Here is a 27,808-nt window from a genome sequence, read left to right on the forward strand (position 1 = left end):
CAGGCTTGTAGTGGAAAAAGGGAGGCCTCTGAATCACCAGGTGACTCACCTGCACAAGAAGGACAGACAGCTTATGTCAAATACCTTTGGTTTGGCATCGCCAAAGACATTAGGATTGGTTCCACCCGCTCCCTACATACAAACACTTCGGATGGCTTTCCCAAAATAAAATTTCCTCTTTCTTCCCCTTTTCTCTAAATCAGCGGTTCCTAAACTTTGGAGTTAAACTACAAAATCTGTTTTGGAGTTTAACTCCCACAAATCTAACAGTCAGGAAGCTGAAGTCCAAAACGTCTGGAGGACCAAAGTTTGGGAACCACTGCTCTAGACGTTCTTTGCTTTTCCATCAAAGGACCCCACTTTTTTGTTCATGTTATCCATCACAGTTTATCTGCGTTTCTTTTGGTCCCATTCTTTGACGAACAAACTTTTGAGGGCAAGAGGTTGACTTCCACGATGGACAGCCCTCCGGTGTGAGACAAGGCCGACCCAAGGATCTTCTCTAAGAGAAACAGAAACCCAGGCACCACAAACCACTTCCAGAAATTCGGACCATGGACTATTAACAAAGCCCAGATGAAGATGTAAGAAAGGTGGGTCCAGTAGAAGACCTGCTGGGAAGAACATCTTACAGGAAAGAGCAAGGGAAGTTTGGGAACGATGAAGAATTGCGTTGAAGATGGAAGACATGTCAAGGGTTTAAACAACCTGAACCGAGCTAAAAGGTTGTCTCGACACACGCACCATTGAAAAACCCCTCCTGTGTGCAGAATATTTCAGGGCAGGGCTTTATTTCTGAAATGAAAACTACTAGAGCTCAAGCTGACTCAGGCATAATTACTTTCATCCCCTAAAGCCATTCTTCTAGTTTAAAGTAGAGACAAAGAGACGGAGCTTGCATTTTCTCAATAGTGAAGGAAAGTCATTCAGTACATGCGCAAAGACATGCTCTTACGTCAAAGACCTAGCTGCGTTAGTCTGGAAAATCAGTGTGCAAAAGGAGCTGCAGGTTTTGTAGACTTGAGCCTACTTCTTCAAGACTCAAGTCTACAAAAGCTCATGCTTCTTTCTTAATCTCAAAGGTGCTTACAAGATCCCTTTGCATAATGTTTCTTAATTTATGCGCAATGAACACATGCTTTGGCTGAAGATCAGTTGCTGAAGGCACACACACACACACACACTTTTTTTTGTTTGATTTTTCATGCAACTCAAGAGGCTATAAAATTGGTCCGTTTATTTACTGAATTGATATCTTGCTTTTCTCCCAAGATGGGGTTCAGGGCAGCTTGCCAGAATCTCAACTGGAATTTCCTCCCATTCCAACCTTGATTGCTATTTATGCTAGATCCAACTTAATATGTGGCAGACAGGCAAGCTAAAATATAAAACTGTATATCCCAAAGCTATACATACTAGGGTGAAGCAAGTAGGTCACAGTGGAATCATTAGGGTTGGTGTAATGCAGTGCATTAAACTCATTGTGTCACCCCACCTCAATGACCTCCTCCTATACCATATTAGGAGTCCTAGTCTAACACTCAAACCACTACAGCACATTCATTCTCAGAAACATGATAGCAGTCTTCAAACACAGAAGAGAGCAATAATACATCCTCTGCTGCCCCAGAGAGCACAACTACAGAAAAAGGCCTGAACTGCAGCACTGTGGATTTGGATTATTTTATATCCACTTCAATATCCTATATGCTAGGTTATTGTTGTGTGCTTTCAAGTTGCTTCAAACATATGGGAATCTCAAGGTATCATGGTATTTTCTTGGCAAAGTATGTTCAGAGGAGGTTTGCCTTTGCCTTCTTCTGAGGCTATGACAGTGTGATCTGCCCAAGGTCACTCAGTTCAGCGCTCAAACTATCACACCAAGCTGGCTGTATATACTAGGTACCTTTTTCTTATTTAGCTAAAGGGAGATATACGGTGGGACCTTGTTATCTGCTGTGGTTTGGTTCCAGGATCCCCCTTGAGTAACAAAACCTGTGGATGCTCACGTCCCATTAAATATAATGGCCAAGCAAAATGGTGTACCATATATAAAATGGAAAATCAAGGTTTGCTATTTGGAATTTATACTGTTTTGGAATATTTTCAAGCTGTGTATGCTTGAATCTGTAGATAAAAAAATCCATGGATAAGGAGGGCTGACTGTACCAGCCAGAACAAGTATGATTCTGTTATGTTTGTTGCTGAAGAATACAGATGAGGTAAAGGTGGCACTGGTGCTGTTGCACACCATGTCCTACTTGTGGGCTTCCCACAGGCAATGCTTTGGCCATAGAAACCCACAGCATATTATGGATACTAGCTCCACAAGGGGCAGAATGAACAGCACCTCACTAGAAATTCTGAAGTTATGTTATCATGAGTGTCTGTTTATATCAAGGGTAGAACTCACACAATTTTGCAGATGGTGTTGAACAGCAAATCCTCAGTATCCGCTAGAGTTTGGTTCCAGGACCCCCGGTGGATGCTCAAGCCCATTATATACAATAGTGTAGTAAAATGGCATCCCTTATATAAAATGGCAAAATCCAGGTTTGCTGTTTAGAAATTTTTGTGTGTGTGAATATTTTCGAACTATGGTTTGCTGCATCTGTGGTTGTGAGGGCCAACTGTATCCTAAAGGCTACATTCAGAGGAAAGAACTAACAAAACCATCTCTAAGTATTCCTTGCCTAAGAAAACCCATATGACCAGCATAAGTCGAAAGGTGACAAGTCACTTGAAGGCACACACACAAAAAAAGCCTCTTCAGTTGTAGCAAGGTGGAGGAAATAACATCTATGTTTCTAAACATATGAAAAACAAACAAACCTCATGAACATTTGTTTTCACCAGCTGCTGCTTCAACTCATCTATTGTCCTCTGGCAATCTTCAAGCTCATTTTGCAACTGAGAAACTCGGTTCCTCTTCGATTTGTTACTTCTCAGCAAACGTTCCATTTCATCCTTTAACTCTAAGATGATCTCATCTTTAGAAAGTCCTCTGTCTGCTTCTTTATGCTCTGTAGGACTGTTGAGGTTTTTTTAAGTCAGGAGGGAGAAATTAGTTTCATGGAATCAAAGAATCATAGCATCATAGAGTTGAAAGAGGCAACAAGAGCCATCCAGTCCAACTCCATTCTGTCATGCAGAAACTCACAATCAAAGCACCCCTGACAGATGGCCATCCAGCCTCTGTTTAAAGACCTCCAAAGAAGGAGACTCCACTACACTCCAAGGGAGTGTGTTCCACTGTTGAACAGCCTTTACTGTCAGGACGTTCCTCCTAATGTTGAGATGGAATCTCTTTTCCTGTAGTTTGAATCCATTGCTCTGAAGCAGTAGAAAACAAGCATGCTCTATCCTTCAAATATTTAAACAGGCTATCATATGACCTCTTAACCGTCTCTTCTCCAAGCTAAATATACCCAGCTCCCTATGTCTCTCCGCATAGGGCATGGTTTCCAGACCTTTCACCATTTTTGTCACCCTCCTCTGGACACGCTCCGGCTTCTCAGTTTTAAACTGCGGTGCCCAGAATTCGACACATTATTCCAGGTGAGGCCTGACCAAAGCAGAATACAGTGGCACTATTACTTCCCTTGATCTAGACACTATATCTCTCTTGTGGCAGCCTAGAATCCCATTGGTTTTTTGAACTGCTGCATCACAGGGTTAGCTAAAGGTCTTTATTATGGGTGGGGAGCTCTTGTCATAGTTTGTCCCAGAGGAACCTTTAAAAAATAAGATCAATCTCTTCTACTGTCTCAAGTAGCCTTTTACAATGCCTGGGAAGAAAAAAGGCATTGACAGTGACTCTTTCACATTTCTCTGACATGGCAGAGAATCAACCTCTGTTTGGCACAGTGGAGAAATGCCAAAGAGCTGCTATAAATCTAAGAAACCCTATGCTGGACCCCAATGTTTTATCCTCAGCTTCTCCAAAGTTCAAATATAAGTCCATAATTTTGGCCCCCAAACCTGCCCTCAACTTAAACATGAGGTTGATTTATATGTCACGTTTAAATAGCTTAAGACAGCAGCTTACTCCATGTCAAAACTACAAGTGGAGAGTTTGCATGCCAACTTGCAAGGTCCACTAAATTTCAACTTGTCTTGTAGAGCTGAACTGTGATCAACATTTTAACTCCTTACCATAACTCATATTTTATCAATCGACACTGCAATCATAATAAAAAATAATCTCCTCATTTACTACTTCTCTGTTAGTTTTTCAGAAGCTACTGAAGAGCACATTTAAGCAGACCAGCAGTCTGGAGCACTCTCTACCACTGAAATAATTCATGGTTATTACTTGCTTTCTGATGTCTCATTTTCCCAGTGTTCTTATTTTCACGTTTTAATTATGGCTTTATTTTTTTTACATATATTTAAGTGAATGCTACTTAGTGTATCTGTGTAAATCTTAGTGCAAATCTGAAAAAAAATGTATCATATCATGGAGCGGATTTTAGGTATTCAGAAAATGAACTGGAAACACCTGGTCCTATAGCATTGCTAACACTATGCACGTTAGCCAGATCAGTCCCTTAAATGCAAGACGAGAGTAAGCCCCATGTAAAAATAGGATTTTAAAAAATGGCATTACAGTTAGCCGTATAACACAACAACAGTTTTACTGGAACAGCTAATGTATAATGGGGGCATATATGATATGATTTGAGCAACATTTCACTGTTTAATTCTTGTAAAAAAATCAGAAAAGTTTTCATTCCATACCTGTGCAGCCTTGTTTTCTTGTTGATCTTTTTAATACCCAAATCAACATAAGAATCAGACATTTCATTCAATCCTTCATGTGGGTTACTGAGAAACACACCATGTTTTGCTGCAGATTCATATAAAAAATTTCTTCTTTTTGTTCCTTTAGCTCTTCCTAAAATGTAGAAATTAGAGAGGGATAAGCAAATCCAGCACAACCTAATAATATAAATCTACTGATACCAGTGGCTAGGCTGATAACAGAATTATCCTACATTTATTGAGTCACCATAAGTCAATAGATGACTTGAAGGCACATACACACAAGTACAGCCGCCTCTCCATTTTCACAGGTGAGCCATGCTGGACCACACACCCTGCAAAAACAGAAAACCACCAATATTGGAGTCCCTCTACTGACTGCAATGGCAGCATGCTCCTGCATGCGCTGCCGCACACGTGCCTCAGGTGCGCAACCCAGTGTGTCGCCCTCCATTTGCCTCTCGTGTATTTCTGAGGGACGCAGATTCCAGGTCCGCGAAAACGGAGGGGGCAACTGTAGTCAGAATGCAAACTTCTAAATGTAACTTCTGACATTATCTCTTAGGCATATGAACTAATAACAGCTGGATGTACAGTTATGAATTTTCTTTATCTCTTAAACATTTATTTAACTATTCCCACACTGGACACCACTGGGATTTCTCATACCACTGAACAGATCCACACATTTTCTTCATTTCAACAATGAAGCAGGATCAAGTGCCATCAGAGTTGAATCTTTATGCTTCTGTTTACGACAAATATACAGTGACTCTTTATTGGGAAATATTTGCTCACATTTGCCAGTTTGTATAATTAATAATTTCTATACAATGTTAACATAAACACTATGAATGGGTCACTATAAATATGCACTTTGAATACATGGATCAGATGAAGTGAACTCTAGCTGAGAGAAACTCGTGCCACATTAAATTGGTTATAACCTTAAATAATAACAAGATTATTTGCTGTTATGCCTGGGAAACAGATAACTCATCTGAAAGCATGTAGATTATGGGAAACATATACGGTAGTCAAAACAGAAACGCATGTCAAGCTTCTTGAAATTGCCCTTTCAGAGAAGTTATTCAACTGTAGCTTGCTCTGTGAGGGCTACTTAAAAATGTCTTAAAATTAATTATGGAATAATTTCAGGGTGACAGATGTTATAACAAGTAGATTCTTGAAAGAATCAAAGTATGACACAGTATTACATGTAAGCTTTTAGGGATGACCTCTCAGAGACAACAGTAATATGATTTCTGGAACTCAAGAAAATGGAGTCAGACGAATGACTGTTAAGTATGCCTTAAATCTTGCTAGTGCCAATGTAGAGCATACAAGTAATGTAGAGAAAACAGTAGAGCATAGAAGTAAGCAAGACTTCACCCAGCTCACACCAACCAAACAGCCTTGCTATCAGGATTGGGCTAATCCTGTGCTGGGGGATCTTATCATGTATTTGATCTAACTGTGATGTATGATATTCTGATATGCATGGTTTCAACAGGAAGGTATGACATTATGTCATGATGCCTTACTTGGAGGTTTTGCTTTATATGAATATGCTGTGGGATGAAAAGGATATAATAGTTTACATCAGGTGACTTAACTAATATATATTTTATATGATATATGTGCTAACTGATATACATTTGATACAAACTTGGTAGTCTGATGTATTGTGTAGGACTGCTGTTAGGTTGGTGGACATATTTATGCTTTTGATATATAGTGTTATAAATAGCTATAGATTCATAATATGATACATTGTTCCTGCTAGCTGATATTGTGTGTGAAAACTGGTTTGTGTTATCTTGGGGGGGGATGCAGATTTGTTGTTAGTTGGATTAATGGTTATAGAGCTAATAAAATGTGTGCTTTTATATATTTTAAATATATTAACTACATAGACTACATAGGCAGTTTTAAAGAGGGGGGTTGAATACGGTAATTGGGCTTTGCTGAATTCTTGGTAAAGAAACGCATAGGGGTGTTTTTCCTTTTCGGCTTGTTCAGGGCTCTGTTATCAACTGCTGCAACAGTTAGAACAACTAGGCAATGCTGGCCTGGGAAAGAACTAAAAACAACTAAAGAAGACCAACTATTTTTAGAATCGTGAAATGATTGAGTCTACCAATTTTGTAAAGTGGAGCTAATGATAGACTAATGTTTGATGTATGTGTACTTAGGTTTCAGTTCTGTCCAGGACGCCCGACTAGCTGCATCTCTGTAACTTCAGGAATTAAAAGCTTGCTGATCATCCACAGAAGCCTGATTTACTGAGTCTGGGGTTAGAGTTGAACTAGTTCTGACACTTATCCCAACAGACCCGCAACCGTGACCAAACGAACTCTCCGAAAACATTATCTGGGGCTGGGGAAGTTTAACTCAACTGACCCAAGCTCCCCTTATGCTGCCTCTTTCACCACCCCATATGGCCTTGCCTACTAGCCAAGCTCCCAGAACTATATAGAGAGCTAGTGGCTGTCAAGGTGAATTGTGCCTTTTTCTCTGTTACATAAATTTAAATGACATTTTAAAGTGGCCTCACATTTCACTTCCACAATGAACTTGCTGGACAGCCTTTATAAGTAAAAACATTGTTTCTCTTTTTAAAAAGATAAGGGGTGGGGATAAACAGTCTAAAGGGTGATCTCGCAAACTAAGCAGGATCAGCCCCAGTTAGTACTTTGATGGGAGACCACCACCAAATTCCAGATGATGTAGGTGATATTTCAGAGGAAGGAATAGGCAAACCACCTCCGAGTATTCCTTGCCTAATAAAAATTCATGAGATTGCCTTAAATTGACAGGGGACTTGATGGCACACATGTAGAAAAGTGGAATATGCATCTTATAAATTCAGAGTCATATTCTTTACCAGCCTGCTGTAGTGGTTTGAAAGTCGGACTACAACTACAAATTCCCACTCAGCCACAGAAGCCAACTGGGTGATCTTGGGCATGTCACACTTTCTCAGCCTGAAAAGGTGGCAAAGGCAATCCTCCTCTGAACAAATCATGCCAAGAAAATGCCATAATAGGGACAACATAAGTTGGAAACAATTTGGAAGGCATATAAAAACAACATTCTTTACTGTAGGCACTTTTCTTTTGGAAATTCTTCTATCACTTTTGTACTAGTCCAAGCAAATCTTTTACAATATTTCAAGAGGAAAATAAACAAACCTGCAGAGCCTTGTTCATTTCAGTACTTATTAAGTGGGCAGACTGAGCTTGTTGAAGCTGCATACGTAACTGATTTGTTTCCTTTACCCAGCCTGGAGAGAAATAACTGAAATTACTTTTTAAAAATCACATAAGAATTGTTAAAGAGAAAAAACCCAAGTGACCTTTCGTAAGGCAGTCTGAAAAGAAGTAGCCATGTTAGTCTCTTGCAAAATAAAGCAGAAGGGAAGGGGGGAAAATAAATAAATGTGGTGGCACCTTTAAGACTTTTTTATTATTATTTTAGCATGAGTTTGTGTAGCTATAAACCCAGCAGGTTGTTGTTGTTGTTGTTGTGTGCTTTCAAGTCATTTCAAACTTATGGTAACCCTATAATGAGTTTTCTTGACAATTTGTTTTGCTTGATTTGATTTGTTCAAATGAGGTTTGCCATTGCTTTCCCCTGAGGCTGAGAGAGTCTGACTTGCCTAAGATCATACAGCAGGTTTCATGGCTTAGCAGAAATCAAATCCTGGTCTCCAGAGTTGTAGTACAACACTCAAACTACAGTGCTACACTGGCTCTCCGCATCCAAATAAGTAGGTTTCTATCAACAAAAACTTGTGCTTAAAAAACAAAAGCTTAAAGGTGCCACTGCATTTCCTTTTTTTCCCCCTCCTACTTCCTTCTTTTTACTGAGGTAGCATTTCCAATTGTCCTTTAAAAATGTACTAAAATGTTAGTTACCTAGAAGAAAGTATTGACAATGTGGCTAAATTTTAATGGAAGATATTCAAGCTCACCATTTAAAAGAGCAACTTTTCCAGCACTTCAGACTGATGTAGATTTATTTTAGGGGTTTTCCTTCTCTTCAAAATGAAAATAATGATGAGTAACTATAATGTGTCTAATATTTGCTTTCCTTTAAGCTAACGGAAACTGTGAAACCATGCCAGACAACAAGAGGAACAAGGCCGACTTGGTAATAGACTGAAGTTTAAAAAAAAGAACCTTTTTAAAGGAACAAAATGTCTTTGTGTGTACAGTTGCAAATTTAATGACTCTTGCAGAAGCGTTTCACAAGATTTCTTTAGCCAGCAGGAATATTTTTCAGTCTAGATTTGGCAGGGAGAATGTCACTTAAGGATTGCCTGTCACACTTATTTACTTTTATTATACAAACTTAATTTATAGTTTTCCTCTCTTACAACTTTCCATCCTCACAAGAAGCCACTTTTCACTTAGGTATACCAGATTTCTAGTCCAAGTGCTTCTTCTGCCAATCTAAGAAAAAATCTGATGTAAATCCTTTTGTATAAAATATCTGGTACTCAAAGCAATTGACCCACTTGCCAGATAACTGCACCTCCATCATGACCATTTAAACACCACTTCAAGACTTCACGCAAATGCTTATTTAAATTTCTGGAGTTTCTCATTTTAGGATTTACTGACAAAAATAAGGCCAAGAGGACATACCTGTCTGTAGGAGATTTGCACATTGATTTTGACTTTCTTCTAGGCTTCTTGAGAGCCGACTAATCATTTCATTTTTTTCTAATTTGCTTTCTTCAAGAGTTCTTTCAAGTTGTTTCACGTGTTCCTTTAGATGGCAGCAAAGTTCTGTCTGATAAGATATACTGTGTTATCTGGCATGTAGCATACATGGCCATCCCAATAAAGTTAAAGATTACAAGAAAAGCATACTTCTTTTTTTTCTCCTTCTGTAACATTGGGATTTTTAAAAATATAAATATACAAAATAACATTTTGATGCAATTCAGATGCCAACATTTCACAATCCAATAAGGTATGGTTAATTGGTTCAGGAGCAAGCCATGCATCTGTGGTTTGCTCACCTTCCCCTTCTGCATTTCTGTTTGACAAGACTATCTTGACTTGCTTAAACCACAGTTCTTCATGACATCCAAAGCAGAAAACCATGATTTAAGAGCTCCCTCCTAATCAAGATTTGATTGTAATTCAAAGGAAAGAGAGATTGTTACAAGGAGACAACTGCATGGCTCACTTTAATTTTGTTCAATAAACCATGGTCCAATATTATCATTTCTGGTATTTACTGAATATTTTTACTTTACATCAGAGATCCACTAGTGGAAACCTCAGGCAGAAGGCCTACAATTACAATTAAAAATTCTGAGCCCAGGAATTTGTACTTGAGTACCAAAAGTACTTCAGCAGTACTATTTAGATAAAAGGAAGAGAAGGGAATCAAAAATCCTTGCCAATATACTACAAATCACCTAGCGATTTATCACTAGATTCCACTCCTAATTTATAAAACTAAGGTTGAGACCTCTCTAAGCAAGTTAATACTAAATTTGGCAGGGTTCAATAAAGGAAGTCTTCAGTAGCAAAAAATTATCTTTATTGTTTTACATGACTTGAAAACTCAGAAAATAGTTCTATTAACTTAAATAAAAATCTAGTTGTATGTTTCTCAGGCAAATGAAAGAATGCTAAACCATGTATTAGTTCTATATTGTCACCTGGCTCATTTCAAGTGGTGGATTGTCCAATATTGCAAGGAAACCATTTATATATCTATAAATTGACATTATCTGCACAAGTACGACTAAGACCTTACAATGCCAGGATCTGTAAACATGTCGCATCTGATCCACAACTACAGTCCCCCAAATTCCTATACAACACTATCTAGGTATAAATTCCATTGGTCATACTGGAACTTACTTCCAAGCCAACATTCACAACTACTCTTTTTGATATATTTGCTTCTACAAACAACAGAGTCTGACCTGCTCTTGCAGTGCTACATGGCTAGCATCAAGTTTCTGCTGCAGAGACATGACTTGTTCTTCATATTTCTGTTTGAGTGCTGCGACAACAGCCTCGTGCTGCTCTCTTGCACGCTGAAGAGCATCAGACCGCCGAAGTTCCAAGAGCTGCTGCTGCATGCTTTCCATAGCAACTTCTGCTATTTTGGCTTTTTTGATCAGCTACCAAAAACACCACATGCATTAGTTATACCATATCAAAATGATTCTGTGACTTCCTTTGACACAAGCCATCATCAATGTAAATCAAGATAAAATTCCACAAAGAAACCCATTCTAAACATCCAGTAAAAAAGAGAAAAACATCTATGCTTGTAGAATTTGAGCTGATGTACTAGTACAACAATCAACCATTCTTTATCAATCAAGTCTTTATTACAGTTTTACACATGTCCTGGGAGAAAATGCTGCTGAACAGGTACTACCCCACATGTGCCAACAGAGGAAAGTGAAGGGGTGGACAACTCTGACTCTTCAGATGTTTCTGGATTACAACTTCCAGCAATCCCCACAATTGGCTATGCTGTCAAGCGCTGATGAGAGTGGCAGCCCAAGAACATCTGCAGGCCAATAACCGTCTATCCTATGGTATCATTACACTTTCTTTATGCATCAAAAGTAAAGTGAACTGCATTACTAAATTTAAAAAAGGCAGCTCCACTTCCATCTGCTCAGCATGCATGCATTTCAGTGCAATAGAACTGATCTGTGTGATGTTCCCTATCATGCTCAGGACCTGGAGTAGTGGGTTTGAAGAGTGTAAGTAACCAATAATAATGTCAGGCTGCCATGTACCAATCTCAGCCACTTCAAGCTACCATCACAAATATCTCATAAGCACTTCAAAATTGCTGAAAACCAGGGAAGGAAGGAAAGAAAACTGAAGCGCTGTAACATGACTTCTTCTCATTATCTACAGTTAGATCCCAAGAGCACTATGGACTTATCATAGCTGGGAACTGGGATGGAGTTGGGGAGAGAACTGAAGAATTCTAGAAAAGCAGTGTCCCACCGCATTGCTGCAATAGCAAACAGATAGTGTGATGTCTTCTTTTATATCCCGAGCAGGCTTATTACCTTATCCCTTTGATGGGTAGAGGAGATGGGAATGTATGTATGTGTATATGCTTGGGTGGAAATGGGCAGAGTGGGGAAACAGAGCCCTATTATCCACAGCCTGACACCTCAGGGTTTTTACCTAAATCATATGTTGTGTTCATGTCAAGTACAATTATGTTTCAACTCACACTTCACCCTAAGTGTTCCTTCACAAGCAGTTGCAAATATGTTATGATGTGAACATCAACAGAATTTTTAAAAATGAAAAGAAATAAACTTGTTAATCTACCTGCTCCTCGTTGGTAGTTAGTGTTTGAATTTGGGTTTTGAGTGCTTTTATTTGGCCTTCAAGTTGAATTTCTATTTCCTTGCCATTCTGATAGTTTTTTTGACTTTCCTGAAGACTGAGACACATGCCATCCTTTTCATCTGTACAAAATAAAGACATATTTATACCACTGCAATACATCATTTTTTCAAAAACTGCAAAATATCTTTGGCCAAGAAAAGATTAAAACACCAACATTTGTTTGATATTTTCATCGATCAAAAAAGAGAAATGACAAAGCTAATTCTGAATGGCATCTGCTTCAGATTCAACCTGAGACTTCAATGTAATAACCAAGTAGTGCCAGCCAAGGTTAAAGTAGATCTGAGGCCAACAATAACATTAAATACAGCAAGCTCTAAATCACAAGAAATGTGACAAACACTACAAATGCAGTGAATATCAGAGGAAGAAGGCAGACATAATGTGTTTCCAAACCCAGGTATATAAGCATTAAAATATATAAAAATATTTTAAAAACAGAAATGAAAGCCAATAGTTTGGCTCCTTGTTTATTTTTCTTAATAAACTTCTATTGGCTCACTTCTATTTGTTTTATTAGCAAAGTTCCATGATTTTGTTTAACGTAAACTTCTCAGTCTTCTATCATCTAAGAGAGATGATAGATCATGGATATTAATATCATGGCTACCAGACGGAAAATAGCCAATAGTGTTCAATTAACATTTATATACACACCCACACCCAAATCAATGTCACCTTTTGAGCCAAGAAAGCAACTCACAATAGATATATGTGTACACTCTATGGAACAATGCCCATGGAAGCACTGGGCATGGATATTACCAGATAACCCATCTTATTTGGCTACCCTAGTACTTGAATTACATATTAACTAGTTTTTTGGCAACTATAAAGAGGGTTACAAACTGTCTAGAACTTGGTGGTGGGTGGGAGACAGATATGTGGCTTTTCAATTACTGCAAGCATGCCATACTTTACTCCAGTTAACTGAAGTATTGATACTCCCATCCTACCTCAGAACAAGAAAAAAACTCACATCTTCCCCATTTTCATCTTTTACTTCCAATGAGCCTCCAAATGGATGCAACTCACCCTCTGCAAACCTTACCTCCAAGATTGGCATTTACCTTTCACAATAGCAAGCTGATGAGACAGATATCTAATCTGCTGTGCTCTATCTTCCAGCTGTTTGTTAAGTTCCTCCAGTTTTCGTTCTTTTGCTTTATTAATAATCTGAAGTTGTAGAATCTGCATGTTTTCAGAAGAATCTGTCAATACAGATAGTTTCAAATGTCAGGAATCAGAATGTGCATGGTATTCTCAACTTACATAAATCAAGCCACAAAATAGCATTCTTGAAGGAAATAAATATATCTCAGCAGAATTAATGAACTTTACTATAAATCCTGTCAGCTATATCTTGAATTTTGTGTTTTCGTTTGTTAAACAGAAAAGGAAGTAGGAAACTTGTAGACCTTCCCTAGTTTTGGACGAAATGGCAATGAATTATGAAGAAGCACAGTCCCGAACATCTGAAGGGCGAAGGGTTCCCTATACCATTTTACATAGCTCCTCCTATCCAATACCCAAAAACACCTGTGACAACAATACTGTAATTCTACTGCTTAGCACTTCAACTATCTCACTATAACAGTTTAAACAATTAAGTGAAAACGACACTGTCATATCTATTTAAATATCAATTACTACAGTCTGGACATGAGGCTTCAAATAAATGATTTTTTTTTTAATCTTCGTGGGTTAATACATTGAGGTCCCTGCCCTAGAACCCTTTGCTTAATCATGATGCAGAACTCTGGGTAAGCTACAGAACTGGTTGCTCCCCATACCAAATTCTACTTACCACTTGATTGGCAGGTAAGAGGTTGTAGGTGTAATATGTCTTTAAACAACAGAAAAATATTCTGATTGACAGGTGACAATTGAGAGTTGACAACTTGTTCAGCTGGTTGAGAGTTATGGGTTGAAGCAGCAGTGTGTTTGATTGCTCTGTGTGTGGATTAAGTTTGGAGCTATGAAACAGACTTTGAAGTTGATTATAAGTCAGAGAGCTGTGTGTGTATATGTGTGTGTGTGTGTGCATGGGTGGATGCTGTATTATAATGCATATATATTATAACTGAATACAAAAGCCTCTAGGAACTTTGGATGAATCAACTGTATGATTGTTTTCTTTTTAAGTGTGAAAAGTGGCCAGTGCTCTGCTAATGTTAATAACTGGGGGGTTTTGTTTTTATACTCTGCAATGTACATTGTTTTGGCTATAGCTGGGTAATTTTTACCCATACTGCAACAGAACTTGGCGTTGCCCAAATATTATTACTGGCGGACAGAGATATTGTATATACTCGATTATAAATTGACCTCATGTCAATGAAAGGCAGGTTTTGGGAACAAAATTATAGATTTTGATATGACCCATGGATAAGTCAAGGGTAAAACCTGGGGGAATGAAACAAAGGGAGTAAAGAACAAAGGAAAGGAAAATAATGATAAAGAAGTCACAAAATTCCAGCAGGCATAACTATTTTCGCTCACCCTAAAGGCTGGATAGTTGAGGAAGGAATTAAAGACGCAAAAGGAGTGGTTTCTTACTTCTCCTTTTCATGGACTGTCCAAGACCATGGTAGCAGACGCCCTCGGGAATGTGGCATCTAGTTTCATGGCAGTCCCGTGGCAATTGTCCCATCTGCTTCCCCCCCCCCCCCCCATGTTAGCAGTGATTAGTCTTCAACGCTAATGTGATTCACTTTGTCTAATTTTATTTTTATTTTAACCTGAAAAAGCTGACAAACATACACAAGTGTCTTATTCAAATCTTTCAAAGCCCAATTCCTGTTGGTGCTTCTTTGAGGGGAACCACCAAAGAGCTGCCACCACTGCCATTTTCCCACCAAGGGTTTTAAAAAGGTCAGAAGTGGTGTCATGGCAGAGAGAGTAGAGAGGGGTCAGTGCTTCTTTTAGGTGCTGCCAGGACAGACTAAGCTCTCACCTTTTGCCACTCTATTCAGAGAAGGGTATAGTTCCTTTTTTGATAAGCATTAAAGTCAGTACTGACCTGTGAATAAGTCAAGCCAGGTTTTTTGGGTCAATTAAAAAGCATCAAATTTGTTCTCAAAATCAAGGTTGGACACTTACTCTCACCAGTACCCAGAAATTCTTGCTGCATTTCTTCAAACACTTCGTTTCTTCTTGGTGCATCTGGAGAAACAGAACCTGGCTGCTGAATGTTATTCTCATATGGCTTATATATTACTTTGTAAGGCTCCATAGGTTGCTTGGTAGTTCCTTCTGAAGTGCCAAACTGCAATTGTAACATAAATGCATAAGACTGAATAAACACTAGAATGAAACAATTCTTATATTGTTTAAAGGCATTCAGTGCCCAAGTTAAAAAAAATGTGTAATCACAGAGGTTGGATGGGTAACTTTTAGGAATGCTTTAACTGTGTATTCCTGAAAGGAAGGGGATTAGACGAGATGGCCGTTGTGACCCTTTCCTATGATTTTATGATTCTGTATAAGAGGAACAAATCCTAGTCACACTTCTCTTTAATACAACTGAGCAGATCCCCGAACCTTTCCCCTTTACACCTATGTGTATTTTAAAGCAAGGTTTCTCAAGCTATCTAATGCAGGGGGTTGGTGATTTTTTCTCCAATATGCCATGGACCAGTAGCTTTTTGTGGTCATTGGCTACAATTGTTTCTTTCTTTTCTGTAAAATCTCCTGGGAACAACAGCCAATGGTTCTGGGACTAGCACCAGTCCAGGAAGCACCACTTTGAGAGAGAGAGAGAGAGTATGCCTTCAAGTTGCCTGCCAACTTATGGTGATCCCATGAATTTCATAGGGTTTTCTTAGGTAAGATATATTCAGGGGTGGTTTTCTCAGTTCCTTCCTCTGAAATATAGCCAACAGTACCTGTTATTGGTTGGCAGCCTTCCATCCAAGTACTGATCAGGGCTGACCCTGTTTAGCTTCCAAGATCAGAAAGGCTCTGGAGCATTTAGGATATATGGGCCCTACACTTTGAGTAGTACTGTTTCAAAATACGAATGGGGCGCATGTGTTCACTTGTGGAAGAATAACACCCAGCAATCCTAAGAAGAATAGCCAAAGGTGAGGGATGATGGACCTCGCAGTCCAACAACACCTGAAAAGCCACACTTTCCATCCCTGCTTTAAAGGAAACTGTGAATACATATAAGCACATTCATGCTTCCAATCTAGTTTAACACACGTGTAATTTGAACTGCAATGTCAGTATTCAAATACTCAAAACGCAGTACAAGGAGCACATCAGAGATTTAATCTGGAAACACTTAACTTGAAAATAATTTCTAGACATTCCATCTTTCTAAACAATCAGGCCTTAGACCCAACATACAGGATTTTAGGACTCGTTCAGACATACCCCTTCCCCAAATGGGCTGAATTCTTATTCAAAAGTTATAAATATCAAATCTTGAGGATGCAATTCCACTTTATACTCTGCTTAGAATACCAGTTATTACAACATAGGGCAAGGAACAGTAGCGGGACAAGAGATAACAAACTAATCCACAAACCTTCAAGTGTTCCTTCTTAGCATCAACCAAGTTTGCAATTTTGCTGTGCTGGTTACTGAATTCTTGTTGTTGACCATTTGTATACAGTCTTACGTTTTCTGGAAAATGATATGCATTGGTTTGTTGGTAATGGCTAGAAGCTTTATACCCATCTTCTCTGAGATACACATCATCAGACCCATCTTCACTGATTCTGCCAGAAATCTCATACATGTTTTTATCTTCATTTTCATTGCGATGGTCAGACCAGTCTCTGGCATGTATTTCACCTTGGATATTTCCTTGATCATACAGAAAGTTGTCACCATATACATTTGGACCCTGTTCGTAATCCTGCAAAGTATGAAAGTCAGGTAATAATGTGTGTGTCACCGAAGGCCCAGTCTGAATGACATTATAATTGATAAAGGATCTGAAACTAATGGAAAGACCAAACCTCTCCATATGAGCTTGCCCATATTTCAGGATCTGTGAAAGAAGGGTCTCTTTAAGTCTCACTACATTTAGAAGCACATTCCTTGGTGGCCTCTGCCATAGTGTGTTACTCTCCCCCATGGGAGTATGAGTTAACCTACTCTCTGCTCTCTCTCTTTTCCAGGAAGCAAAATTCTTTTTATTTAGGCAAGTTTTTCATAGAATCACAGAACTGGGAGAAATCACAAAGGTCATCCAGTCCAACTCCTACCATGCAGTAATGCGTAATCAAAGCACTTCAGACAGAGGTCCATTCAACCTCTGTTTAAAAACCTCCAAAGAAAGAGACTTTACTACACTCAGAGATAGAAAGTTCCATTGCTCTTACTTCAAGAAGTTCTTCCTAACCTGTAGGTGGATTATTTTTTTCATTTAGTTGCTGGAGCTGCAGAAAACAAGCTTACTTTATTCTCATAGGATATCACTTCAAATATTAAAACATGGCTATAATATCACCGCTTAACCTTCTCTTCTCCAAGTTAAACATACCAAGTTCCCTAAGCTGCTCCTTATAGGGCATGGCTTCTAGACATTTCACCATTTTGGTCACCCTCCTCTGGACATGCTCCAGCTTGTCAATATCCCTCTTGAATTGTGATGACCAGAATTGGGTACAGTATTGAAGATAAGGTCTGTCTAATGCAGAACAGAGTGGTACCTGCCCCCCTGAGTGCAGTGGCTGCTGCTGCTCCTACATTTGCACATGGAGGTAAACTGGGCATGACTGAGGTAGAAAACACTGGCCAGCTGGCTGCTACACAAACAGTAGACCTAGCATTATAAATAGTTGTGGGGGCAATAGAGTTGTTGCTGAAGAAAAATGGGGATGTTAGCCATTTAAAAAGTTGGATGTTGATGCAGACTATGATCATAATGGCTTTTAAAGCTGCAGCATCATATTGTTGACTCATGTTTAGCTTGTGGTCTACTAAGAGTCACAGATCCCTTTCACATGTACTGTTGTCAAATCCTGTGTCACCAATGTTATATCTGTTCCTTTCAATTTTTTTTCCTGCCTAAGTGTAGTACCTTGTATTTCTCTCTGTTGGAATTTATTTTGTTAGTTTTGGCCCAAATCTCTAATCTGTTAAGATCATTTTGAATTCTGATCCTGTTTTCTGGGACATTAGCAAGCAATAATTTGGTGCCATCTGCAAATTTCATAAACATGTCCTCCATTTTATCACCCCAAGTCATTGATAAAGATGTTGAATAGCTCTGGACCTAGGGCAGAACCACTAATTACTTCTCTCTAGGATGAAGAGGAGCCATTGTGAGCACCCTTTGGGTTCAGCCAGTCAACAAGTTGCAATTCCACCTAACAGGTGCATTGTCTAGCCCACATTTTACTAGCTTGTGTACAGGAATATCATGGGGGAACTGGTTGAAGGCCTTAGTGAAATCAAGATATGCTACATCCACAGAATTCCCTTCATCTATCATCTACCAAAATGGTGAAGGGGCTGGAAACCATGCCCTATGAGGATAGACATAGGGAGTTGGGTATGTTTAGCCTGGAGAAGAGAAAGTTAAGTGGTTATATGATAAATATTTGAAGGGGTGTTATATTGAGGCTGGAGCATGCTTGTTTTCTGCTGCTGCAGAGAATAGGACCCGGAGCAATGGGTTCAAATTACAGGAAAAGAGATTCCAGCTCAACATCAGGAAGAATTTTCTGACAGTAAGAGCCGTTCAACAGTATAACACACTCCCTCGGAGTGAAGTGGAGTCTCCTTGTATTGAGTTTTTTAAACAGAGGCTGGATAGCCATCTGTCAGGAGTGCTTTGATTCTTTATTCCTGCATGGCAGAGGATTGGACTAGATGATCTCTTCCAACTGTATAATTCTATGATGTACTGACAGAATTAGAACTACCCAAAACATATAAATATTTACATCTCATTTTTCATTCCAGCTTACTCAAACAGCAAGCCAAAACTCACCCCATTCCTGTGGTAAATAACATTTTGAAGTGAAAAAAAAAGCCTGGGCTCTAAAATACAAAAAGGAAATTTCAGTATTTCATTGAATGGAAGCATTTCCCGTTTTCTCAAAGCAAATGGGTGCATAGCCATAATGTATAAGCCTCCGAACTGGTGACAAAGTTTCATGCAAAGTCTTTTAAGAAACCTGCCCCTGGTTAATATGGGAGAGTGATACTCTTCCTTTGTTGAGTATCTGTTGCATAAGGTATAGTCAAGTCATGTTATTATATCACAAGTTTATATTACTGCTTTTGGTTGCAGTGTTTAAGGGTAGAGGAAATAATTGAATGTCAAGAGTTGCACATACAACTGTTGTGCCATAAAACACTGGGAAGGTTAAGTGATGGGTTATGTAGCAGTAAAACAGTTATTGCAGAAACATGATGATTTTAGCCATAGGAGGTGAGATAAATCTCTAGGAAAGGAAAGCACGAGTCAAGCCTGTTCAAGGTTGTTCCCGTAAGAAACATCAGACAAAGAACAAAGAAGGGGTGGTATTGGAATGAGAGGAGAAAATGTGTTTATTAATTTTAATGAATAAGAATTGAGTCTGCCGTGAAATTGAATGCATGTGTAGTTTAATTAGACAATGTTAATTCTTGTTATTTAGTTCTAATAATGAAGTCTCTGGTATGGAACTGTAGTGCTGAATAAAGGTGTGCTGTATTTAATTGCTGTGTGACCAATTAAAATATATGAACAACAGAAACAGGCAATGAGAGAGATGCTCCTTCTTCCTTAGCAAACAGAGAAATGCAGCAACTTGAAGCAATGACCTAACGTTTCCCTGACATATCTCTATGTTTTTTAACAGAATGCATTGGATTTTGCTAAATATGAATTAGTCAAGATTTTCCAAGATAGGCCAATATTAACTACTTGTATCTATCTTGCAAATTTATAACAAAAAAAGATTTTCAAAAATTAAACAGACATTTGATTCTTACACTTTGTGTATTTGTTGCAACTGGATGATCATCCCATTGGTTGGCATTTTGGTCCCAATGTTCATTTACTCTACAGAGAATATAAAAGAATGTTTAGAAATCATGTTAATATTTATAGCATGATTGTGACATATATGGAGTTAGCTAAATAAGATAGGCTTCTTTCTTAGGAAGTTAACATTGAACATAGTTACTTTGTGTGTAGTTTTAGAGCTGCAGTACTTTCCAAAGAATAAAGAAAATGAAGGTTCTTACCGTTCATGGTCCTCAGGGGCACTATAATCAGAGAGGTGATCTCCACTATCTTCTAGCATATCATGGGGAAGATCTGTCAACAGCTGTTGCAACTGAAATAGGACATAACAGCTACATGAATATGAAATACTATTAATACAGTATTTAGACTTCTATATGTACCAGAATAGTTTTTTAAAAACAGAATTTCAGTTATGTGTGGACAAATCACACAAGATTTTTGAAGAATCCATAGCACCACAATATAGCTGTCATAATAGTGCAGGTGCTGTTTTTCCCTGCTATCTTATTAACATTTCTGCAAAAACAGTATTTCTTCCTGCAGGTAACATAGGCGGACAGACAGGTAGCCAGTGTAGCAACATATACATTTATGGGAGTTGGTATAACACATAACTAGCGCACACATGAGAGACAGGTTTTTATTGCTACTACTGAGGCATAGCTGGCAAGATGAAAACTGATCAGCTTGACCAGCATGAAATTCATATGTAAAACTGATCATGAGACTTAAAGTTGCCCTTAAAGTAATGGTCTCTAGTTTACATTTGAAGAACATCAGGAGTAACAGACAAACCCAAATCTTACCCACACAAAATTTCCTCTCAGTATTTCACCTGCCCCTACTTCCACCCAGCATTCCACCTGGCCCTTCTTCAAGAACAGAAGGTTACAACAACAACTACTACATTCGATCTTACACAAACATACCCTGTAACTCTTCTCAACTCCCAGAAGACAGGAGTCCAAAAGACCCAGAGGAAAGGCTTCTATTAGTGCAGTACTGTTTAACCTGCATGCATATGTCTAGGTGCATTCAAGTCGCCTACTGACTTATTGCAACCCCACAAATTTCATAGGATTTTCTTAGGCAAGGAATACTCAGAGGTGGTTTTGACAGTCCCTACCTCTGAAATATAGCCTACATCACCTAGTATTGGTCGGCAGTCTCCCATCCAAATATTAACCAGGGCTGCATACCAATAGGGAAATGCTGTAAACACTGATCATGATGTAGAGATCTTGTAGCACCTTTCAGACTAACAGCGCTAACTGATTTTACAGACTAACACAGCTATATCTTTGAATTCTACCACTGATCATGATGTTATCCTGGCATGCAACAGAGATTGCAGTAACTTGGGATGAGATATAAATCCTATAATAATCCTTTAAAATTGGAGCAGATGTCACTAACATGACACTCAGTTTTTCAGCTAACACTGGACAGTTAGCGTGCGGCATTTCTTTTAGACATTACATTTTTAGCTACAGAAAACAGTGTGGATATATCATCTATGTTTCTTCAGGACAAAGATTTTATGTTTTGCTTTGTATTTGCCAGTGGCAATATAAATATATATACATATACATACATACATATATATATATATATATATAGTATCACTCCCAGATCACCTAACCACCCAAATGCTTTTCATTTCATCCACTCACTTTGTGCAAGTTACTTTCCAGAAGCTAAAATAAAATAAACTGTCTGTACTTACTTGGAGCAAGGAATCCTGAATAGAGTGTACCTGTTCTTCTAAACCTTCAGAAAAGTTTTGGTACATAGAATGGATCTCAAGTGATACATCTGTGCAGTACATTTTCTTTTTCTCACAAGGTTACTAGAAAACTGTACACAACAATATAAGCAAGTATTGCATCGGAACTTGGCACCCAAACTTGTGTTGGTTTTTTTCCAAATTAACAAAGGCTATACATATTTTGTTAATTAGAGCAGAAGCAACAACCTACAACAAGGACAAGCAAATGACAGAAATAAACTCTTTCATTTAGGGTGAAGTGGTTACTATATTCCAAAAGAGGCACAAAAGGGGTGCAATATTGCACCAAAATCATTAGCAAAATTGTACTTGTTTTTCGGCAAGCCAGCTACAGATACCAGTATAAGCATTATTGCCATCTTAAAGTTCTTAGACTTCCTAAGTTCTACAACATCAACTCCTTTTATTCTTATGAAAACTAGGCCTAAAACACAACACATTACCAAATCTTTAGAATATCTAGTAAAGCATCACATGGGCTGCTGCCACACTGCAGAAATGAAGCAGTTTGATACCAGTTTAACTGCCATTATTATTATTATTATTATTATTATTATTATTATTAACCTTTATTTATAAAGCGCTGTAAATTTATGCAATTTATGCCATGATGCAATGCTATAGAATTTGAATTAAGGATTTGTAGTCTGGTGGGGCACCAAAGATCTCTGCCAGGGAAGGCTAAATATTTCACAAAACTACAAACCCCAGAATTACATAGCATTGAGTCATGGCAGTTAAAGTGGTGTCAAACTGCTTCATTTCTGCAGTGTGGAAGCAGCCATGATTTAGGAAAAACAAAGACATACTGCCATGCTTAGCTATTGAATTCTACAAGGTTTTTTTCACCATGTATTCTTTTTTTATTGGGACAAAAATAGAAGAAAGGAGGATAGGTCAGCAATTTGCATCAGTGTTTCTTAGACAGATGCAAGGAGACCAAAGTAGGAAGAAAGAACATGGGAGCAGAAGGCTCTAGAGTCTAGCAACCAGCTCCGTGATTAAGGCACAGACTGAGTTTTTGATGCAGGGCAAGAGAGAAAGAGGAGAGACATTAAAAGGAAAAGTATTGTTCCTCTTATCCAGTAACTGAAGCTGATCTCTACATGTCACACAAAATAACACAGACCTATTTTGCATCAGGTAGTTAACGCAGGTGTGAGATGCACCCCATTATGCTGCAAATAATTTTTAAAAACACACATGCATGCATACACCCAAAGAAAAACACAGCAGGGAGAGAAATTCTAGCCTAAACCTCTTCTTCCCAACATGCTGGTTTTAGAACTGGGGATGAAGAACATACCAAAAAGTGTTCAGTCATCATATCAGTCCACTCACAGCATGATGTGTCTAAGTCCAAACATAAATTTACCAATATTAGTATGAATTAGGAAGAAATTTCAGGCATGCCTCAGTTAGCAAATCCTTTGACAAAAGCAGCTCCTTCTTACAAAGCCTTTTTACACCCCCTCCCTTTCATATTCTCTATCTAGCTGGAGGTGTTTTTTCTTTACCAGGATTGGCACTTGGGAGGCTGGTGAAGGAGGGCTGGAGAATTACTTCTGGTGTCAGGTTGCAGACGTGTGTCTACAGTAAACTATGCAATAAAGCTCAAGGTCAGAAAGAACAGAATTCTAATCTAGCCGATCCTACTGTAGCCGTGTGTACCTGCTTAGTGATATAATCCAGCAGGAAACCATATTGCAGCTGACACTATCCTTTCCATCACAGAACAAATCTCAACTTACAAAAAGCACATACTGAAATGCTGCACAGAATATCAGATATTCTCTCTTCACAGAGATGCACCCATATTCCTTAAAGCTCCAGGTAAAAGGCAATATAATACACAATTCTGTTACAACAGCTAGCCCCAACATGCACGTAAGCCTGAAATTTGACACATGACAGAGGTATTTTATTTGAAAGTCTTATTTTGAAAGTAGCTACATAGTAAGGAGCTGCTTGAGTGACATCATGAGAGACTCAGAAGATTATGATGTCACTAGAAATCTCTTTTCCCAAGACAACAGCATTAGCTGTTCCAGATGGTTCCTGGAAGAAATGGTGACTACCATCTCCAAACTGGGACAGTCATAGCATTTCCAAGCTCATAGAGATGTGAATATTTCTGAAGATGTGATTCTAAAATGGAATTATTAAAGAGACTAAGCTGTGGGTGAGTTGGTTATAGACATACTGTTCATACTGGACAAGTGTCCAAAAACATCACCATAATTACCATAATTACTTGGGGCTAAAGGCACACAATTGCCAAGTCATCTGCTCCAAACATTCATGACAAATTCATACCAGGCTCCAAGATTATTCTGTCCCACATGCAGAGAACAGTGAAAGACTTATTCATCTTTATCCAGATGCAACTCTCATTGTGCTTAGTGAGGCTTTCTTCCAGTACTTGTCCATACGATTGCACTCTATATATGCTGTATCACAAAAAACCTGCACAGCAAGCTTAAGATACTGTTTAGAAATATGAGCTGTTCAATAAGCCTCACTGATACATGTGTTACAAAGTGCCAGTAGATGAAACCCGCCACACACCAAGTAAATTGTTATGATAGCATTCCCAATGTTAGTGAAAAGCATTTCTCAAACAGGTAGCCAGTTGGGAAACACAGCAAACTGCTTCAGAAAGCAAAGGAAAAAGCACTGAACAACCAAAGAGAAAACAGTCAAAGCATCCAATGAGTGTACCGAAAATTCAGAGGCTCAATCAAAAGTTGCTCTTTGGGTCTGAAGTAGATACAGTAAGTAAAATTTCTAGAGATGTAGCAATTCAGAGAAGGATTGAAATATGGACAATACTTCTTTCCACATCAAATTTAAATTTATTTTTCTGTTTCAGCAATATCAAACACTTCATTCATATAATTGTGGCACACTTACAAAATTTTAAAACACAAAAGCCTCTGGTTTGTACAAAAAAACCCAAGGTCACCCAGTGGGTTTCATAGGATTTATTTATTTATATGCCGCCCAATCACTGGGAATCCAGGCGGCTTACAACAGAGGGGATAACAGATGGTTCCCTGCCCTCAGGCTTACAATCTAAAATCTTCATGACCAAGCTGGGAATCAAATCCTCATCTCCAGAGTGGTACTCCAACGCTTAAACCACTATGCCACACTGGTTGGGAGAGGGGGCATAAAAATGGTCTTGGGGTCCAAATGCAGTCCCAACACTGTACTACCGTATATAATCATGTATAGGTGAACACATGTAGGTTTTGGGGCCAAAATTCTGGATTTCTATGAGCCATGGATAAGTTGAGGGTAAAACTGAAAGGCATGTAACTATGGGTGTAAAAGATGTCCTGCTCCTCCTCCTGCATCTTCCCAGTTCAACTGCCCCCTCCGGAGGCAACGGGGCTAGAAAGAAGCTTTGGGAGCGAACGATCGCTCTCCCTGCCATCTTGTTACTGTATTGACTCATGTATAAGTCAACACAGGTTTTTTGGGACAATTTTGTAGAATAAATTTTTCGACTTATACACGAGTATATATGGTATGTGTCACCACTGCCTTAGAACATCTCACATACAAATCTTCATAGTAAGCAATTCCTGTCATCACTGATCTAGACACTATAGTCCTATTGACGCAACCAAGAATCACATTGGCTTTCTTGGCTACCGCATCACACTGCTAACTCATGTTCAACTTCTGGACTCCTAGGACTCCTCGATCCCTTTCACATGAACTGCTGTCTAGCCAGGCTTCTCTCATCCTATATCTCTGCATTCATATTTTCTGCCTAGGTGTAGGGTCTTACACTACTCCCTGTTGAAATGCATTGTTACCTTTAGCCCAGCCGTCTAATCTATCAAGATCATTTTGAATCTTAATCCTGTCCCCTGGGGAATTTGCAACCCCCCCCCCCCAAGTTTGGTATCATTTGCAAATTTAATCAGCATGCCCTCTATTCCTTCATCCAAGTCATTGATAAATTTGTTGAAGAGCATAGAGCCCAGTACAGTTCCCTGGGCCTCTCCCCTAGTCACCTCTCCCTAGGATGGAGATAAACCACTGTGTAATTGTTTTTTGATTCGTTACGTTAAATGCAATTAAAAATGCAAAACAGACTCTAGAAAGCATTTTTGAAGGAATATAAAAAGCTATGTGCACTATAAAAAGATCTTGTTAAAAAAATATATCATGATGAGAACAAACCAGTCAGCACTCGGCTCCCCCTCCATCAATGTTGCCATGCAGAGATTCTCAGCTTTCACTTCAAATATGATTCAGTGTAATAATGAGCTATGACAATTTTTCAAGTAAGGTTAGGTCTTAACTATGGCTTGTTGAAACTAATCAACTTCCTATTACATTGCTTCAAACAAAACTGAGTTAAGATGAAGAACACTTTGCTAGGTTTGGATAATATAGCATATTACAGTTAATAACTCGAAGACAAAGCTTCAGTCTTCTCTTTATATGCTGAAAGGTGGGAGGAGAGTACAAACCCTGAGGTTTACCATGGTTTGTCTCATCACAATATATATGTGGATGAAAAGTTGAGAACACAGCAAAGGTAAACTGAAGCAACTATGGTCCAAAACGCACTGCAGCAATGATCCAGTTTGAGACTACTTTAACTGCCCTAGCATAGTTCTAGGGATCCTGTGAATTGTAATTAATTGTGGCACCAGAGCTCTCTGACAGAGAAGGCTAAATGACTCACAAAACTACAGTTCCCAGAATTCCCTAGCACTGAGCCAGGGAAGTTAAAGCAGTCTCAAACTGGACTATTTCTGCAGTGTGTTTTGGACCTATATTAAGATTTCTTGAGATTTAACCGAAGTAACATTTTAAAATGTTAAAAGTCACAAAATGAATTCACGAAGTCCACAAACTGGACCTGAAATTATAGCTGTGCAAATGACATGCAACGTCAGCCTCATTTTAACCGTAAACCTTCCAGCTTGAGATTCATTTGCAGGGTGGCCTTTAGTAGTGACTGAATCACCTATCTCAGGGCCCATAGAGACAGGCCCAAATAAAGCTGCTTTGGATCACATTGGAAGTATGCTGTTTAAATGATGCGTGCATCCTAAGAGTCCGGAAGCAGTGGCAAAACCACACTCCAGTCCTTAGGACTGAAGCATGGTTTTGGCGTGGTTTCCTGACCCTTAGGACGCATGCACCATTTAAACAGCATACCTCCAAAGTGGCCCGAAGCAGCTTTATTTTGGCCTGTCTGTATGGGGCTGGAGTTTAAGAAAAAAGGAGGGGAAAGGTTTTAAAACATGAAATGAAGCTGAGTCTTAATTTTTACCTCTTGCTCCCTAACGTAGTCCTCTTGGTCATATTCTTCATCTTCATGTTGCATCTGTAAAGCTGCGCTGTCAAAGTCAAGCGACATTTTCAGGAACGTTGCTTCGTGTTTTTCTACCAGGGAGAAATAAGAAGCGTACCATTTTATCTACAATTAATACCATAAATAAAACTGTGCTGAAAGAGAAGACATTCCATTAAACCTAAAAAACCAGCAAAGCCGTGCTCTATTCCTGTTGTGGTATTTCAGTTTGCATATTCTAAATATACTTTCTTGCTATGGAAAATCCTTGGATACTGAGCTCTTGGTTTCAGTGAACTTTCAAAAGGCATATATAGGGATTACTAGTATTTGGTTGAAGAACAATTTGATGTAGTCAAGTATCTAGCTGTGCAGTTATTTCAATGGCAACCCTGAAATGCATTGTACATCTTAAGATGGGCCGCATGTGGCCTTCCAGGAATTGGCTTGCAACTTCCATCAGACCTCAACGCTAGTTATGCCAATTAGGGCAGACTGGAATTGCGGACCAATAGTATATTGAGGGTTACAAG

At 38.8% G+C, this 27,808-nt stretch overlaps 1 protein-coding gene across 1 annotated transcript; it reads right to left on the reverse strand.

The window, feature by feature from the left end:
* Nucleotides 1-27,341, reverse strand: LOC149307334 (centrosomal protein of 152 kDa-like). The gene is made up of 13 exons (XM_089538306.1): nt 27,255-27,341; nt 20,382-20,473; nt 20,127-20,196; nt 16,720-17,052; nt 15,288-15,453; nt 13,256-13,396; nt 12,105-12,244; nt 10,718-10,918; nt 9,417-9,564; nt 7,959-8,050; nt 4,741-4,897; nt 2,833-3,031; nt 1-49 (listed from the first exon to the last, which is right to left on the reverse strand). Exons 1-11 carry the CDS (start codon nt 27,339-27,341, stop codon nt 4,808-4,810), a joined length of 1,560 nt encoding a protein of 519 aa, XP_089394432.1. The 3' UTR covers nt 1-49; nt 2,833-3,031; nt 4,741-4,807.
* Between the last annotated feature and the right edge of the window lie 467 nt (nt 27,342-27,808).

This window comes from Sceloporus occidentalis, unplaced genomic scaffold, assembly GCF_023333645.1.
Source record: "Sceloporus occidentalis isolate IW3139 unplaced genomic scaffold, rSceOcc1.0.p SCAF_9, whole genome shotgun sequence".
NCBI classification, from domain to species: domain Eukaryota; kingdom Metazoa; phylum Chordata; class Lepidosauria; order Squamata; family Phrynosomatidae; genus Sceloporus; species Sceloporus occidentalis.

Bases quoted from the DNA above. Each gene is read 5' to 3' on its own strand.
- LOC149307334 (XM_089538306.1), bottom strand. From the start codon at position 27,341: ATGTCGCTTGACTTTGACAGCGCAGCTTTACAGATGCAACATGAAGAT. The intron at 20,197-20,381 runs GTAAGAACCTTC...TATTCTCTGTAG, and splicing joins GCCCCTGAGGACCATGAACG to AGTAAATGAACATTGGGACC. The intron at 9,565-10,717 runs GTCAGACTCTGT...ATATCTTATCAG, and splicing joins ATGTAGCACTGCAAGAGCAG to ACAGAACTTTGCTGCCATCT.